We start from the raw sequence: 17,564 nt of genomic DNA, 5'->3' as shown, positions 1-17,564 counted from the left end.
TAAGACTTGAGGCTTCTGATATGTGCCTCTCTGACTTCCTCCCACCTTTGGGGCTTAGTGTAACTGATCCTTAATATCCCCCCACCCCCTTCTTTAAACAGCTGCAACAAGAGAACATTCATGGTCCCCAACTATGATAGGAATAAAACCCTGTCACATTCCCTTTTGACTGACCCAGCGATGTGATAAAAGGAGAAGACAAAAGAGCTAAGGAGGCAAATAGCACCTTGTAGGTCCCAAACATTGATCTTCCAAATGAAACCTTCACATCATATAGTGAGAGGACCACATAATGCATTGGTCGCAAAAAAGCCATTCGTGTGTGGCGGCAAAACCGAAAGCAGCTGCTGGGAGGAGACATGCTGGGAATTTTTTATATCTACACACACACACACACACACACACACACACACACACACACACACACACACACACACACACACACACACACACACACACACACACAAACACACAAACACACACACAGAGTGGCACTTGGCCTGAGCTTCAAACATACACTTTCACTCACGGCCACACAAGCTCACAAAAATCTCCTGCCTCATAAGTTAAATGGCACTATAAGCAGTGGGGGGGTTGGGGGGGGGGTCTTATGTGGAAAATAATTAGTGCGGGCACTTGTTGCTCGGCGGACTTCGTGGGGCTCTGCCAAGGAATTGATGTCAAGGAAGCAGGTTGAAGTGATCCATCTCGACAGAGACAAGCTTTGTATGTCAGGGAGGAGCCAATTTTCACTCGGGTTGTTCAACATTTTGAATGGGTAAGGTGGTAAGAAGAGCTTGATGAAAGTGTTTGGGTCATTTTCCGGTTTGAGACATTAACGTAGGTAACAAATATTTTCATGGTTTCGCGGCAGGGCTCAGTCCCGGATTACTTTGCAAGTTATTAAAAATTGTCGACAGGAACAGGACGGCAAATGGACATAACGGTCAAATTCGAGACGATTATGAACTATACGCATGAAAATATATTTGGCAATCACAAGCAGGAATACAATCATTGGGGATTATTCATTGGACTTTGTTTCAAATGCAATCATGATTGGAGTTTTTCAATTAGGTACACAGCAGTGAACTTAGGTTTACAATTGTATGACTTTTATCTTTGCATGCCAGTCCAGAATTATCAGTAGAGTAATAAAGTTTTTTATGATGGCGTCGGTTCCACTTATTTCTAGTTCCATCGTTTCCTTTAAGAAAAAACTGCTGTTGGAGGTCCACCAGTGCCCCAAATTGGAAGTAAAAAAAACGGTGCACGACTCTTCCGATCCCGAATACTGTCGTGCAATTCTCAGACAAGGTGTGTTTACTGCCAAGACCAAACAAACAATCTCTGCTCGTCCTAACAGCATTTCAATCACCGTCGACTTCTTCATGGAACTGAACGCTTGAGTGTTGCCTCAGAGTTCACTCGCTAATAAAAACGCGCGAGTCCAAGCATTTGATTGAGTGCACCTACCCTGCCTGGAAATCCAAAACAGTCCATACTGTCTGCGAGTCCACACTTGCAGCCATGAAGTCCAAACGGCACTGAGAAGAGTGTCTGGAGAGTGAGCACTCAGTATCCTACCACATCCTGTCTTTCCAGCGCGTGCACACACACATTTATACACACACACTATTCCTTGACAGGAGTGTGGCAGTGGGTGGGGGGACAGCCGTAACACAGCTTTGAATGAGATGGCTGTTTTAGTGGATTAGCTGGAACATAACTCCAGCCCGAGTCAATTTTGTGTGTGTGTGCGTGTGTCTCAAGCGGGCCAGCTGCTACCCAGTGTAGACCCGCTGTCGAGCCCACCGGTATGAAAAGGAGCAGTGCATAGGAGGGATGAACAATGAATTGAATTTGAATTGACATCACAATGTGACAGAATGCAATTTTCAATTCGTGTAGATTCCAAATTGGAATATTAATATATCCTTTATTTGTCCCGCAATGGGGAAATTACAATCAGCAAAGTATCAAAATAGTGGTGTGAACACTTATTTTAGTGTACGTCTTTGAAGTCAAGATGGCGCCCGAGTAGGCAGCCGTCAGCAAGTGCTCTCATGAGCCTTGCTTTTTTTGTTGTTCTTGTGTTTCTTTTGTCACTTTGTGTTTGTTGTTACGTCGTGTGGACTTGATGTGGACCTTTTTCAGCATTTTTTGGCCACGACATTCATCAAGGAGGAGACTCTGTGCTTGGTAGTTGCGCCTTCTCGGCAGCATGGGTATACCAGCACTGTTTTTGACTGGAGGAATGTCGGCGCCATTTGACTGTCGTTGCTGGACAGTCCCCGGGCGCTTGTGTCTTGCGCCTGTAATGGGCAGCATTTTTCACAGCCCCGCTTTGTTCAGCGGAGAGATCGGTGCTGTTGAATGGTCTGCGGGTGGATGGATGGAGGTCTTGAGGAGCCGACGATGAGAAGAAAGGAGCGTTGGCGCGGAGTGCCGATGCGGATTTGGAGCTGGGAGTCGCGGCTTGGAGTTTGAAGCGGATTACGTGGGACAGGAGAAGTGAACTAATCTCTTTTCGTCAATGGACGCTACAGCTTCGTGTTTGCTTTCAAAACTTTGCTTGTAGCAGACGTGTGCACATTTTCAGCATGATGTCTCTGATCCACTGGTGAAAGGACACTTTGATCCTCTCCTCTTTCATCTAGAACTGCTTCAGACAACAAAGTGTATGCAGAAAAGTGGTGAAGATTGCACGACTGTCTCTGTCCTATGTGTTGTCTTGTGTTATTTTTGTTATTTGACTTCAAAATGGCGCCGCGAGAGTGGCTGCCTTTCCAGCTGCTCCTATTTTTTTTTGTTCTACTTCTTCCTTTCATAACTTTGCTGCTGTGAATCTGGAATTTCTCCATTCGCGAGACTAATAAAGGTTTTCTTAATCTTAACCTACAAGACCCATCATTAGGCATTGTAAATCAGGTTGATTGTAATACAGTTTCGTTTATTGCTTGTTTTTGTTAGAAAACAAAAATGTTTGAATATTAAACGGCAATTATATTGAGCCCCGGGGGGACAGTTTGATTATTTTTCAAAATGGTTCAGCCAGCGTGCATAACCACTCCCGCCACATACCAATAACACTCCCTCAATTCTCCCGTCTTGTCCTGTCCTGACTTATTTACTACTAATTACTAAGGTGTAACGTTGCCTGGCTCAATGTGTCTGTCCTATCCTGACGTGTTCTAGTTGCGACTGGTCATTTCAACTTCCACGTGTTGTGTAGCACTACTGGCTGGTATTGGAAAACTCCAACAAAATAAGAGCAGTTACCTGAACTATCTCCGTGCAGGCGCGGGAGACCAGGCGATCCTTATGAGGGTCCGCCACAGCTACGTGGACCACCGTATTGGGCGTCCCGTCTGGGCTTGAAGTCAGCAGGTCATTGCATGCTACACATGGGCAGAGACGCACAGTTGTGTTACTTAGATATGTCACATTTGTGTTTGTATGATTTTCCTATAGAGAAAAACTGTAGGTCTGTATTTGAATTAAAAGCCTTTGGTTAGAGTCTACATCTTTTGGTCTTTGCGAAATGCAAGACGGTGGCTCCTCGACGACTGATTTGCGCAATAGTATGAAATCATGCAAGAACATAGTGACAGAATTATGGCCCAAAGAAATTCCTTGTCAAGTGCTTTGATACAAGGTATGAGTCGACTTAAAAAAATGTTTTTTAAATTAAGGCAAAACACACTTAAGATGTTCAAAACAGGAAGAGGTGGAATTCATGATTTTATTTTTGCAAAAATAAAACCGTTTGACTCAAGTGATCATCGTATAGGCTTTCTTGTAAAGGTGTGCGTTGTTTTTCGTGAATGTATTTTTTTCCTGACTAAAATAAGACTTTTTAAAAACTATGCATAAAAAGAGTCATTTTTTTCTGTCAGATGGGACTTCTGTGAAAACATACTTTTCCTAAAAAAGGACGACTTTTCCCTAAAAAACAAAGATTTTCCTAAAAAGTTCATGTTTCTGGAATGTTCTTATCCCTCAAAAACAACGACAAAAAAGAAGCTTTTTTCTGTGGGATAAAAAGTCAAAATATTAACGCTCATCTGACTAATGTGATTTTCTTTCATTTCAGTGTGGGCCCAACATTTGTTTGACAAAGCACAGTCTGGAGGAGAATAATAATACTACTACTAATAATAATAAAAATTGGATTGCTTCAAAGGCTGACGACAACAGAAGCCAACAAAGTGCTCTGGCAGTGAAGTGGTACGTTTATGATGCTGTCCCTCATTCCTGTCGGCCTTTCATTTCAAGGTACAAGGAATCAAACGGTGCATCCGCTGAACTGAAGGACAACCGGCTGATGCCATCACAACCAAGATGAGGCAATGACGAATGCATTAAAAACTCTTTCGCTTTCCTTGCCAAAGTCACTCTTGTCTTGAGGCTACCTACTCTGCTCGGCCTGAAACCTTGAAAGTGAATTTTTTGTTTGAAGGATTTATTTGCATGACAAGCAAATACGGTGGGGGGGGGGGGGGGTTTCTAGTTTATCGTGATCACAAATCAGCTGTACGTTTGATCTGATTGTGAAAAAGAATGGGCTTTTTGTTTCTTGAAAAAATGGTCTCATTAAGTCTTAAAATGTCAGGCTTAACTTGCTATGGTTTTTATCTCAACTACTTTTTATATTACATACTTTTTTCAAAAGGACTTTTGCAACGAGGACTACTTTTACCCGGGAAAAAAATATTATATATTATCGAAAAAATATTTTATAAATACGTGAAAATGTAGAAGTTTTTGTGAGTTAAAAAAAGACTACCAAAAAAAAATCACTTTTCTTCCTTTAAATGTTTTTTCCTAAAATATTTTAAAATTACGTAACTTTGGGGAAAATGGATTTTCCTCTTAAATAGATATCTTGGAAAAATGTACACAGTGCAGAGGTGCAAGGTTTGCGACGGCCATCCGGTATGGAGTTTTCACGTTCTCCCCATGCCAGCCTGGGTTTTGTCCGTGTACTACTGTCCCTCCCACATTCCAAAAACATGCATGCCAGGGTAATGGAAGACTGTAAATTGTCCCTAGGTGTAACCGTTTCCTACTTATTCGAAATACAAATCTCAAAAATATGCCGACTTTCTCAAAAAATTGCATTCAAGAGGAATGCAAAGTGTATTTTGAGTATTTATGTTGGTTGAGTATTTATGTTTGTATTCGGTTTCTCAACATTTTTAGCACAAAGGTACAAGAACTATTTTGTACGCTTCAGTTTGTCAGTTTGCTCAAAGTAATACATCAAAAGTATATGACTCCTCTCCATGTAATATTGGGGTGAGATGTTCCATGTACCCACCGACATTTTCAAAGTGTATATTGAGTATTTTCAGGAATACTCCATTCCAAGCCACGCGGTCTCATGCGTCGCTCAAGTTGGACTACTTTTAATTGTATCACGTTGCTAAACAATGCGTACACATTTCCACTCTCGGTTGTTATGACCTTCAGCGTGCCACCTCGGGCAGCCGCCACAGCTTCTCACTCGCTAATCTGCACAAAGCAATCAGGTTTTTATTGCAATATGAAGAGACACTAATTAGCTCATCACAATGGGCTCATTTAACACAAGAAAAGCCCACCCGACTTGAAGGAAACGAAGACAACAACAAAAATAAATAAACAAAAATTGGAATGATGCTTGTACTGGTTCGAAAGCTGCTGGACCACTCCCCAAACTGCCCACGTTTTGTTAGGCTCTCCAGGATTTTCCACAGATATCTCAGTGTGAATGAATATTACGACTGGTGTGGATGAATGCTAACAACGGAAATACCAAGTGCGTGCCTGAAAGGAATGACAGAAACATTCTATATGATGAGAGAGGACTCTGCTTTGAAGTGAAAGTGGATTATAGGCTTGCTGCAAAGTTGCATTTTGGGCGCGGCGACACAGTGGTTTGAGTACCACACATACAAGCATGTACGTACAGCTAAGATGGAAGAAAAAGCATGTACTCTTTGGAGATACCTTTGTGATGAAATGTGATAAACTTCATCTAAGTCAATGTATCGATGAAAAATTATTGAACATTTACTTTGTAAAATGCTGTTTGGGTCGGCTGCGAAGTTAGGTTTTCTATTACAAGACTGACGACGCGCAACGTTATGTTCCATGGGTCGCCATGTTCCAAGATCAGACCGTCTCATTGAAAAGATTCATCAGGCTCACACTATTTACAACAATTACGTTCAAGCTCAATCGGATTTATTTGTTTCCATGCTGGGCTGTCACAGTATGTCCATTTTTCTGTTTCAAGTCCATGACGCAAAAAATAAATAAATAAATTTATAAATCAACAACAAAATAGAAAAAGTTTCAGAAACACCCTGCACTGGTAAACGCCGCATGAGCGTAAAAATAAATAAATTTTGTTGCGCAAACCCGAATGTGCATGGCCACACAGACACCATGCTTGTTTCCATAATTGGCTCTAATGATCAACAATGATCAATACAGCGAGTACCGATACCAGGTATTGGTATCCAGAAGATACCTTGCCTTCTAGTCAGTGAATAGTAATCGCATTGGTGGCCGATACCAGTGTCAGCCGCCGTCTTGTGGCCGTTGTACGATCACAAACAAAAGGCATATGTGCCTGAAAGATGACGTTAGGATGCAGTTTCTGTAAGAATACATATAAATGTAGAAAAAGATCATTTGAAATTGTCATTAATTTCAGATCATTTTAAGGAAAAAGGCTGCATTCGGATAAATTGTTCTCTCCTTAAAATGATCTATCATTGTTATTTGTGGAAAATATCAAGTAACAAAAGCATCAATGGTATCGGTACCTGGTATCGGTGACTACAAAACAGTTGAGTACAACAGTACACCAGACATCGGTGAGGAATTTATACAGTAGTTTCCGGTTAGTAAGAAGTAAACCAACATTCTTCAAGCAACGTTTCCATCTCAGATTTTCAGTGTGGACCGTCTTGAAATAGAACTCGCGACATGTCGAGTGCAATAAAAAATGAATGAGATCATCTCCAAACACAAAACAAAGTTCACAGACGTCCGCTAGTCATTGTGTCAACAGTGTTCTCTCTGCCTTGTTTGTCTTTGTGATTCTTTGTTGGCTCCTCCAAAGGCCTGGCGCTTCAATGATCAAATCAAAAGCACTGTAGTGTCAGACTGCATGTGATCAATTGAGAAATTGCTTCGTTTTTACATTTTTTTTGGCCAAATAGCATAAATCAGCATTTGAATGACACTCAACAAATAATGTCGGCGTGTTCATTTAAAAAAAAAAAACTGAAGGTCCTTACCAAGGCTGAACGCCACCTGCGCCATCTTGGAGAAGCGAGCAACACCTGAAAGGAAAGACAAACAACATTTTTTTTGCCTGCTTGAATCAAGTAAGAAAAAGAGAAGGATATTTAATGTATCAACAGGGTCTATATTTCCTGTTGAACGGAGTAGAGTCAAGTTAACGCTTGTGTCTAACACACAGCTACCCTAACCTGTTGCCTACTTTTTTGCACATGTGTGTACCTATAGTTTCATTATCAAATTTACTAGTGGTGTCGGTTCAATGATCATGATCATGAGTACTTCAACTGGTAGCAGTCTGAAAAGAAAAGAAAAAAAAAGATATTGAACATCCCCATAAAAAAAAAAAAACGGAACGAACTGACAACCACTCCAAAATGTTTGTAGTTGACTTTATTAATACAATATAAATTAATATAATAATACAACTGGACTCCACACTATTGATTCCAAAAGCACTTCCATGTCATTTTAAACTTACTTACGTCGTAATTGGCACGCGGGAATGAGGCCTCAGCAGGAAAAAAAAAAAACATGCATACTGTAGGCGGGGGTTCATGACACACCGCATCATGGACAAAGGAACCGTTATTAAAAAAAAGTATCCCAAGAAAACATTTGAATTTTAAGTGACAATCCCTGACATGTGTGTCAGCCCTCCGAGCTTGAAGGGCTTTCGGCTGCCGCAGCTCAACATGTCATCGGCGCTTATCAAAGTTTCATCAGCACTGGCGCGAACGCGACAACGGCAGCACACGCCGCATCGCGACGAACTTGGAAAGCTGAGAGTCAACAGAAAAAAAAAAAAAGTTTATTTGGATAGATAATTGGCCTGTCTGCGAAGTCGAGTGCTTGTGTGCATGTAAAAATACTGAGAATTTTTAAGCCCGTGTTTTATGCACAAGAAACAAAAAAACCCAGAAAGACTAATGGAACTAAAACAAAATTTCAAAACAAAACATATAGAACATAATCAAATTATTGTCGTAAATTAAACTATTTAAAAGGTAAAATTCCAAAACTATCTGAAGCCCGAGGTCATTCTGTTCGTGTTCATGACCTTCACTCTGGTTGTCGTGTAGACTGCTGCTTTGGTCGTAGTTACTCCCTTCATTCTGTTCTTTAGCAGGTCAAATGGATGCTCTTTGGGGTTTAGGTCTGGGGAGAGACACGGTCTATCGAAAGCTCTTTACTTTTTGCCAGCGGGATGAACTTGGGTTAAATTCTTTCCGCTCACTTCTGAGTTCATGCTGTACTTTGCTGATGACCTTCACGCTTCCACCCCTCTGGAGGCCGTTACCGACGTCACTAACAGTTGTTTTAGGGCCTTTCTTCCCAAAAAATTTTCATCAAAATGGTTTATTTCCTGTTTGACGTCTGTTACTTCTTTACCGCGTGCTTTATTTATTTTTTCTTCAGGGGATTCCAACTAGTTGTATTAGTTGTGGCTGATGTTTTCTGATTGACTTTTCATTTTCCCAAAAATGTTCGCCCATACACAGCTTTTCCCGTTTCCAACACCACGACCACAAACGCAGTCTTCACAGGGAGAACCCGAGACCGAACTTGAGCATCAATATTCGCCGCAAAGCCCATTCCAGTACTTTTGCGCGTCTGAAAAAGGGGTGCTTTCAAACGCAGGCTGTTTCAGAAATGCAAGATGAGCTATTCATCCCTTGTGTCACATTCATCTTATGATGTCAAAGCTAAATGTTTTCTCTCCACAGTCAATAAAATAAATCTAACAGGCCCCACTGTTCCATTACTTCTGTAACGGTGTGCATACGCATATTTTACAAAATGATTGTTATCCAAAGTTACTTGGCCAGCCCATACTGCACTTCGGGTAAACATTTGAGACCCCACGGTCCATTAGTGGAGCCGATGAGGCATGGTGAGGTCGTCTGTGTCTGTCTGAGGGTGTCCTGTAAGAGGATTTTTCTTCTTTTTTTTTCGAGCCGTTCTCCTTCCACTGCAGATGTTTCCTGTGTCGCTTTGTGTGCCCGACTGTGAACGTGATGAATGAGATGCAGCGGCGGTGACGGCTGAGTCGTCGGTCCTGCAGCCGTCATCGCAACGCCGACCCCCCCCCCCAGGACAATAGATAACTCGAAAGCCTCGCGCTGACACTCACCAAGATTGCAGTGTGTTTGCATAATCTGCGATGAATGTCAACGTCTATCATTTGGGGCGTTTTTTTTTGGGGGGGGGGGGGGCGATACACTCCAACGACAACGCTATTTGTAATGACATGTTTCTGTCGGCTTAAAATACTGCCGGCACAAAATGAAAGTAAAAGTCCTTTACAAGCGTGCAAAACATTCGCCATCGATCGGTCTTTTATTGTCAACGCAATTTACGTCCTTTTATTTTAACGTGTCACTTTTGAGGATTAACTGTTGTCTCATATTAGCCCATATGGAATTTTCGGGACACTTCAGATGGGCTTATTTTAACGAGTACAAGTTTGGAGTCATTTAGGAAAATATGACTGAAACGTTGGAGAGATTCGGGGAGATTTACACGAGCCAGGCGCGTGCTACTTTTCAGGAAATCGCATCAGTCTTATGGGGATTTACTGTAGCGTTACGAAATGATCACTTTATGGTCGTTCTATTTAAAGCAACTTAAATTTAAACCATGCAATCATTGAAGGCTTTCCGGTAGTCTAATTTTAACCACTGCAACATTCAGGCATTACGAGTCGTCTTATTTTCACCCTTGTACAGGTAATTCTCAGGGATTTCCAATCGTTTTACCTGAACCCGCTCATCTTTTAGGTTATTTCTTACAGTCTTATTTTAATCTGTACTGCTTAAGCTTCTCTTTACACATGACATTTGTTTTAACCTCTGAGACTTCCGGACGGCTTGCGGTCATCTTATTTTAACCTGAGCAGCGATTGGAGCTTCCTGTTATTTTGACCTGCACAATTTGAGGGGGATTTAATCCGTCTTATTTTAGTCTATACAAGATTTTAGAATTTTTCCAGATGCCTTATTTTAACCTGTGCAAATTTTAGGGGATTATGGTCATTTTAAAATATTTTAACATTTCTAATATCACAGGCACCTTATGCCGCATATATAAGATAAGATGCTTATATCTTAGATCTTACATTGCATTTTGTACCGTGTACAGTTCATTTTTAAGTTTATTTTGTGCAAGCGAATAATTTGTTTTTCTACTTTCTTCCTTTCAAAATGTTGATGCTCTAAATTGCGAATTTCTCCATCGGGAGACAAATAAAAGTTTTCTTATCTTATTTTAAGCAGCACCCCTTCAGTTGATTTACACCAGTGCAACTTTTGGGCAAATTAGAAGATGATCTTATTTTAATATGTGCAACGTTTGAAGGATTTGCAGCAGTCTTTTTATGAACAGTGGTGGATTTTTTTTAACTGCCCAAATTTGAGGGATTTATGTTACTCTTATTTTCACTCTCACACCGTTTACGGTTTTATGGCGGTCTTGCTGTAACCATGGCCACGACGACTCCATTTTGCCCTTTGCACCGCACAAGAATACTCCATGCAAGGGATGAACTGGACCAAGGAAATTGCATGATGCCCAATTACAATAATTAAATCAGCGACAATCACAAAGCTAAACACGGCGCGGATGTGCAGGGAGACAAGTGGCACAGGTGTGCGCTTCCTCACAATCGATATCCGCTGGCATTATGAATATGCTAATGAGTCCGGTGAGGCAGCAGGCGACACGCAGATGCGACTCCCACGGGGAATCCCAAAAGCAAATGAGGTGTGCATCGCCTGCTGCAGTGCACTTTTCATCGGGGCTGGAGGAGTAACAGCAGCATCTATCAAGGCCTGTCTGCAGGTGGCACCATAGGCGGGCAATTCATTACAATGTGTGAAAGATCGGGTGGCTTTCTTGGTCGATGAACGCCACTGAGGGACATTGCAGATGATCATTTAACCTCCTTTCCGTTCATCGGAAGCCCACTGAGCTTTTGGCCTTTACCTCGCGGGAGATAAGCAGTTAAAGTCTGCGGGGGGTGTGAAGGGAAGTCTGCTGCTTCTCATTATCGCAGAAGGGTGGCTCTCAGAAAGTATTGTCCAGGAGGGTGACACGAGAGCCCAAAAATGAACTTGTTCAAAGCAGGATAAAATGATCCTGTATGTGCTTTCAATCAAACCTTCCCGCAGTGTGCTGTGAATGAAGCCCTTTTGTTCGCACGAGATTGTTGAATGTCACGGTACTCCATTGGTTGGTGCGCAAAATATATCCCCACACCGACATCCTGAACCTCAGTAGGGTTTTTCCCTCCATCTCAGCAGCAGGTTTGCAATATTGTAAGCAATGAAATCTGGTGACTGATTGTACACGGGAGAACAAATATTGACTCTCCAAGTGGGTCGGTCCGCGTTTGCTGGACGTTACTTTAACCTGCACTACTTTTGGGGGATTTAATGGAATGTTGCTTTTGCCTAATTAACTTCGGACTTTTCTTTTTTTTTTTAAGATCATCTGGAAGTGAAGTTTCTTTGTATTAATGTGGAACACAGCTGACTCAGTGTGTGATCTGTTCTCCTTTGATTAGTGCGATTGTCGCTTTAGCCATATGGTACTGAGCAGACTGGGAACGTGATTTTTGTTCCACTCTCCTGTGGACTACCATTTTCTGATCCGATTATAATCACAGTGCTGCTTTTTGACATGCCTGCTATTCAATACTAACAAAACGCAAACAGAGAAATTCCTTTGTGCAATCCTGCTTCTTACCAGTTTTCATCTGTGCAACATATCCCTAATAATTCAGTGAAAAAACTCGATGCCCTTTTCTTTTTTTGCTCCGATACTCCCTAAGATGCATGAAGATGGCGCCAAAGCCCCGTTTGAATACGAAAGTGTCAAAGAAGTACTTTGAAGAGCTAAAGCTCAACTGAGAGACAAGCTCGAAATGTTAAGTTTAGCCAGTTATTTATTAGCAGAAGTTGTGAAAGCTGCATGAGCTCAAAAGAAATGCTGAAAATTCCTGACTCCACAAAGAAAATAAAAATATTTCTCAATAAGAACAACATGCAATTTCCATTGAGCTTTGATAAAGCCCTCCCTGTGACTATATCCTGCCTTAACCTCTTCATGAATACATATTACATGGAAGTGCCCAAGCCTCTGAACAAGCCCCGTTTATATTCCCAATGCTATTTATTTTGGATTTGGAGATGATATTAATAATTCACGCTTGTGTGCGTGTGAGTGCGCGTGCGTGCGCGCGCGGTTGGCTCACCACGTATGTTTGATGTTGCCGGCCGTTTTCACCAGACCACAAACACCGCCACGGGAGAGATGCCGCCCATCTTGTTTAAACCGCTCACGAGTACAAATCCCACAAAATTGTGGATTATTTCACCGCATGTAGCAAGAGAAAGCTGCCGTCTTATTGTCTTGTAACTTTTGATAGGCGGTGCACAAAATGATGTCAATAGTCGATCAATTGGCTAACTAGCTAGCGGTAAAGCAAAAAAAAAAAAAGAAACATTTATTGTTCTACACTAAATTTATAAATTTTGATTCATTTGTTACATAACTTTTAAGTAGTTTTCCAAAACGAGTTTGCTAATTTAGTAAAAACAACCAAGTGACAAACCTCAGGCTCATCCTGCAATGAATAGCCCCCAGAAAATTAGCATAACGTCATGGTAAGAAGTATGTAAAATTGCCGTTGGGTTCCACCTTTCAAAATAGCGTGCGTCACCCGCTTCCCCGTGCTGTCACCCTGGAGGAGGAAAAGGAGGTAAACTATGTCACCTTGCCAGCGATAATGGGGGTCTGTCAAGCCCGTCTTTCGTGCGCAACATGCTAATTATGCACTTCCCTTTGCTCCGCTCGGGTAAACAAAAACGAAGGCACAGCACAGCACAGCAGGGTGACCACTCCGCGACCACATCTGTCACGTCATCCACAAATGTGACAGAGTGAACGCACACGTTCAAAATGGGTTTGGATTGCGTAGATGCAAATGTCAGTGGATGGATTTAATTGGGCATTCGTGAATTAACACAAAAGACAAAAAAAATATGCAACAAGGGGATTGTCCACATTTTGCTTCCCTTTAGGGAGATCAAGTGGCGTTGCACTCATTTGTTAGCAGTATTAAAACAGTATTTCAGTCATTTAGTAACCAAGGTGGGTTGCAGTGATGCACAAAAATGTCAGTAAGTTGCTTGTTAGCTAACTAATGACTAGTCCAGTAAACCCCCCACGGCCCCGCTTTTCGCGTGGGACAGGGACCGGCCCGTAAATCACGAAAATCTGGGTAAAGTTGAACCGCGAGTATGCGGAGGTCCACTGCATTTAAATACGCTTATTCAATCCCAGAGCGAGCTGTATGAGTTAATTCGTTAAAACATGGGAAGACTGATGTCATACTTTATTGCTCTAATAGTTCAACCTGGCAAGATATGAGGAGTCGCAGCCAAAGACACGTTACCTCAGTACACCAAACAACATTTTCTCGATGGAACCACTTGCGTTCATACCAGGCCAGCCAAAATGACAAGGTACGCTCTTTCCTCACACTTTGACACATACCACTCTGGATTTTTACTCCAACCGCATGGCGAAACACTAAATTGCTACATAAACAGGTACCATACCATTCTATGAACGCAAAGCATCTTGTTCAACACACCCACTGTGAATTGTTTGGATCATTTCTACACTGCCCAGCATAAGTATGGTGGCACTAGAAGGACGTAGCGAGGCTCAATGATGTTTAGTTAGTATGATGACCTGAGCACTTTTCCTCCCCTCCTCTCCCTTCCTTTTCATTCGCTTCAGGCCACAGACATGACAGATTATGAACCACACCAACTAGGATTTGGTTCATGGCTCATTTCTGCATTACCAAACATAAATATTAAGGCCCTTCAATAAATACTTAAATAAAGCACAACACCGATTGGATATACACATAGTTTGGACCGCAGTTCAATTGTTTTTAACATGATTAACCTTTGCACGTGAATGTGGCATAGTTTGTTGAATTCCAGGATGAGGATTTGGCGAGATCAATCCTGCACTGCCAAACATGAGTACCATGTATCTAAATGCTAAATCAGGCTCAGTAAGTAGCATCGGGTTCAAAGTCCAGTTATCATATTTCCTCCTCCAGGTGGACATTTATAACTGCACGTGGACGGACAACTAGTTCACTATCTATTCAGTCAGCAGTACTGCATAAAAACTAACGTCTGCCAACTAACCACCAAAAACAATACTGAGCACTATTACCGGAAAAAAAAAACAGCAACGTGTGCATATTGGGTGTTGTGTGAATGCAGAGAATCGAGCACTTGGCTTCTTCCGAGTTAATAATTGACAGCTGTTGTTTCAAAAACAAAATGTGCTCTTTTACTGCCTTCTTTTTGCCAAAGGAACTATGCGAATGTGAGTTGAGGAGCTTCTTTTCATGTTTTGCTATCTTCTAATTTGAGTCCATTTGTTACTTATGGAAAGACTACAAAACCGTGTCAAAAACTTTCATAGAAACTGTTGGGAATTATACAAACACACCTGGAAATTTCCCAATATTTTATCGACCCTGACTGCAAATGTTTCACCCTTTTATAAGCCACAATGTATTCATGAACCACCCTCCCCTACTTGTGAAGTATGATATGCACTTCTTTTGAACTTCTTTTTCTTACTCTCTGGGGTATCCACCTGTATCTTTCGCTTTCTCTCTCACTCGCACACTCTATGGCATGTGCGTTCAAGGCTAGAGAGCAATCTGCCCCTGGCGCAAACAAACGGATGTTATAAGGATAAATCGGCACGGGTGGAGGAGGTGGAGTTCGAAAAGACAAGACAAACCGACAACAATGCAGGAGGCTCACCGGTGTCATGAGGCAGCTCCCCCAGCTCCTTCAGGTCAACCACGCAATATCCCGTCTCCTGAGCTCCATCCATCTGTCCGACTCCCCTCTTCTGGTCCTCCACCTTTCCCTCAGCCTCCTCTGCAGAACACCGCCGTCCAGTCCAGTCCCCTCCCTCCCCACCTCCGACTAATGACAGTCGGACGGGGAAGCTGCCGTCACGGCGATAGCGATCTGCAACTGCGCGCCGCAAGCAGCATCCGAGATACCTTTAGCAGAAGGACCAGCCAGAGACCAGGGGAAGGGAGGGAGGGGGCGCTGTAGAGGTGGAGAGCGATGAGGGAGTGTGACTCGGAATGAAAGAAAAAGCAGGACAGAATTGATGTTATGTGCGATACGGTGCTCGATCCATTAATCTCATGCTGTCGAAGCACACCTAGACGACAGAACACGGTGCCAAAAAGCACACTCACACAAGTCTTTCCCCTGCTCTCTCCTGAGTGAATGTAGACATGTTTGCTGTGAATCCTGGGGGGGGGGGGGGTTGTTGTTGTTGTTGTTTTTTTTAATACATACAACCTAGCCAAGCCACCACCAGTTGGATCGTTAGTCAACAGGGTGTTCAGTCAGTCTTTTGTATTGATTGACATTATGTTTTTTTTTAAGTCAGTCAGCCAGTTTGATTGTTAGTCAGTCTGTTAACTAATCAAGTAGCTAATTGGCTAGTCACTAGTCACACTAGTCAGTTAGACAGCCTGTTTTTTGATAAGATGGCTACATTTTTAGTCATCAGACACTTATCTTACAGGTGGTCTGTGAGTGAGTGAGTGAGTGAGTGAGTGAGTTACGCTACAAATGTTTGGAGAGTTCATCAGTAAGTCTGCAAGCTAATTGACAGCCACGTTTTAGTCCATCAGCCAATTTTGATCTCGCTGGTCTGTCAACCAGCAAGTGGATGAGTTAGCTAACAAATTAGTTTGACAAAAACAGCTAATTGGCAAGGTAGAGTGATAGTTGCACAGTTAGTTGGTTAGTCAAGTCAGTTGGATAATCGAATGGTCAGTCAGTAAATTGACTTATTGGCTATTTAATGAGTTAATTTCAGGAGAAGGGTGGTGTGCATTGGTTAATTTTACAATCATGCTGTCCTGATGAAGATGCAGACTCAAGACACGACCAGTAAGATAAAGTTGGCGGAACCTGATGCATGCACTGCCACTCAAAAGAATGAAGTGGAACAATAGGTTTTGGGACCTGGTGCAAGTCTTTCCTCTCGTGATGTCCTCCACATCGGTAAGTGCAGACACTAAAAGCCGTAATCTTCTTCTTATTGTCTGCATCAACATTCTGCCGATACTCACACCACAATGTCGGCATTTGTGACTGTGCGCCTGCCAAGGTCACCACACAAGAGAGTCCACCAAATCAATGCCGGTTTTCAATCGTGTTTGTTTGTGCGTGTTCGGTTTAATAAAACACCGCTATACACAGTGATGAAATGTCATGTACTACACAATGTCGGTTACTCCTGTAAGAAAAACACATAATCTTCCACAGCGAAAAAGAGTGGCTTTTTGTCCTCGTTGTGATGGAATCCACATGCAACGATTCCTTTACATGTCGTGCCCAAACTACCCATCACAGATGTACAACCTCTACTATAGCACAGACCAGCAAATTAGAGATGAGCTTTGTCCTAAAATGTAGAGGAGGCATACAATCTTAAAGCCATTAAACTCTCTCTACATTCATGTATCTGAATTTATAAAGCGAGTATTCTTTCTGGAGTTGTGGTTACGTTCACTACAGGTTAAGCTATATACGCACATAATTCATCTCTGTTACGCATGTGGTATTGGAGTAATGTTAGGAACATTTCAAGTTATACTATACATATCTAAGTTACACTACATCTAAAATTGGGTCAGATGTGAATTTATTTTTTTGTTTTTTTTTAGTTTGTTTGAAATTATTCTCACATCAAGTCTGACAGGCATGGAAAATGTGCAGACTATCTGCTTTGAGCCCATAAATAACAAAAAAGGCTAGTGTGTTTCTAAGCAAGTTCGACAAATGGCTCGTTACTGAGCTAGCATGATAGCTCTCTAGCCATTTTGATGACTGAAGTTTGTTTTGTTTTTTTTAGCTTAGTTTGTTACTTCCTTAGTTCTTGTCCTTGCTTCTTGAGTGCGTTTACTCATTTAAGTTTTTGGGAGGTTTTTCCACTTGTGATGCTACCACCACAGAAGGATTACCAGTGATGGCAAATGGGGAAATGCAATGATAATCAGAGCCACAGTGAAATCCATAATACTCATTAACAGTCACATTTTTGTGATGATTCATTATTTGGCTGAACCCAAGCATATTGCACTGTCCGGGGTGGTGCGTGGGAGTGTGGTGGGTAGCTGGTCTTATTTT

The 17,564-nt window shown here is 42.0% G+C and overlaps 1 protein-coding gene and 1 long non-coding RNA gene across 5 annotated transcripts in view; one reads left to right on the top strand and one right to left on the bottom strand.

Annotated features, from left to right (window-relative positions):
- Positions 1–17,564, top strand: part of LOC127612873 (uncharacterized) — a 187,287-nt gene that overhangs the window by 85,740 nt on the left and 83,983 nt on the right. The gene's annotated exons all lie outside the window — the stretch shown is intronic.
- The window catches only part of inpp4b (inositol polyphosphate-4-phosphatase type II B), a 148,382-nt gene that overhangs the window by 106,802 nt on the left and 24,016 nt on the right, over positions 1–17,564 (bottom strand). The window contains exons 4-7 of one of the 4 annotated variants that reach the window (XM_052083612.1): positions 15,413–15,461; positions 15,165–15,332; positions 7,296–7,340; positions 3,283–3,401 (exon numbers count right to left, since the gene is read on the bottom strand). In XM_052083612.1, the coding sequence (XP_051939572.1) occupies positions 3,283–3,401; positions 7,296–7,340; positions 15,165–15,332; positions 15,413–15,461 (381 nt within the window). Of the gene's footprint in view, positions 1–1,476; positions 1,633–3,282; positions 3,402–7,295; positions 7,341–15,164; positions 15,333–15,412; positions 15,462–17,564 lie in introns of those variants that run through there. The other 3 variants (XM_052083611.1, XM_052083613.1, XM_052083614.1) reach the window with 3 other exon arrangements.

The sequence above is a fragment of the Hippocampus zosterae genome, chromosome 13, assembly GCF_025434085.1.
Source record: "Hippocampus zosterae strain Florida chromosome 13, ASM2543408v3, whole genome shotgun sequence".
Lineage (NCBI taxonomy): Eukaryota > Metazoa > Chordata > Actinopteri > Syngnathiformes > Syngnathidae > Hippocampus > Hippocampus zosterae.
The sequence above is the reverse complement of the archived record's forward strand: the minus strand, read 5'-3'. Positions and strand labels throughout refer to the sequence as shown.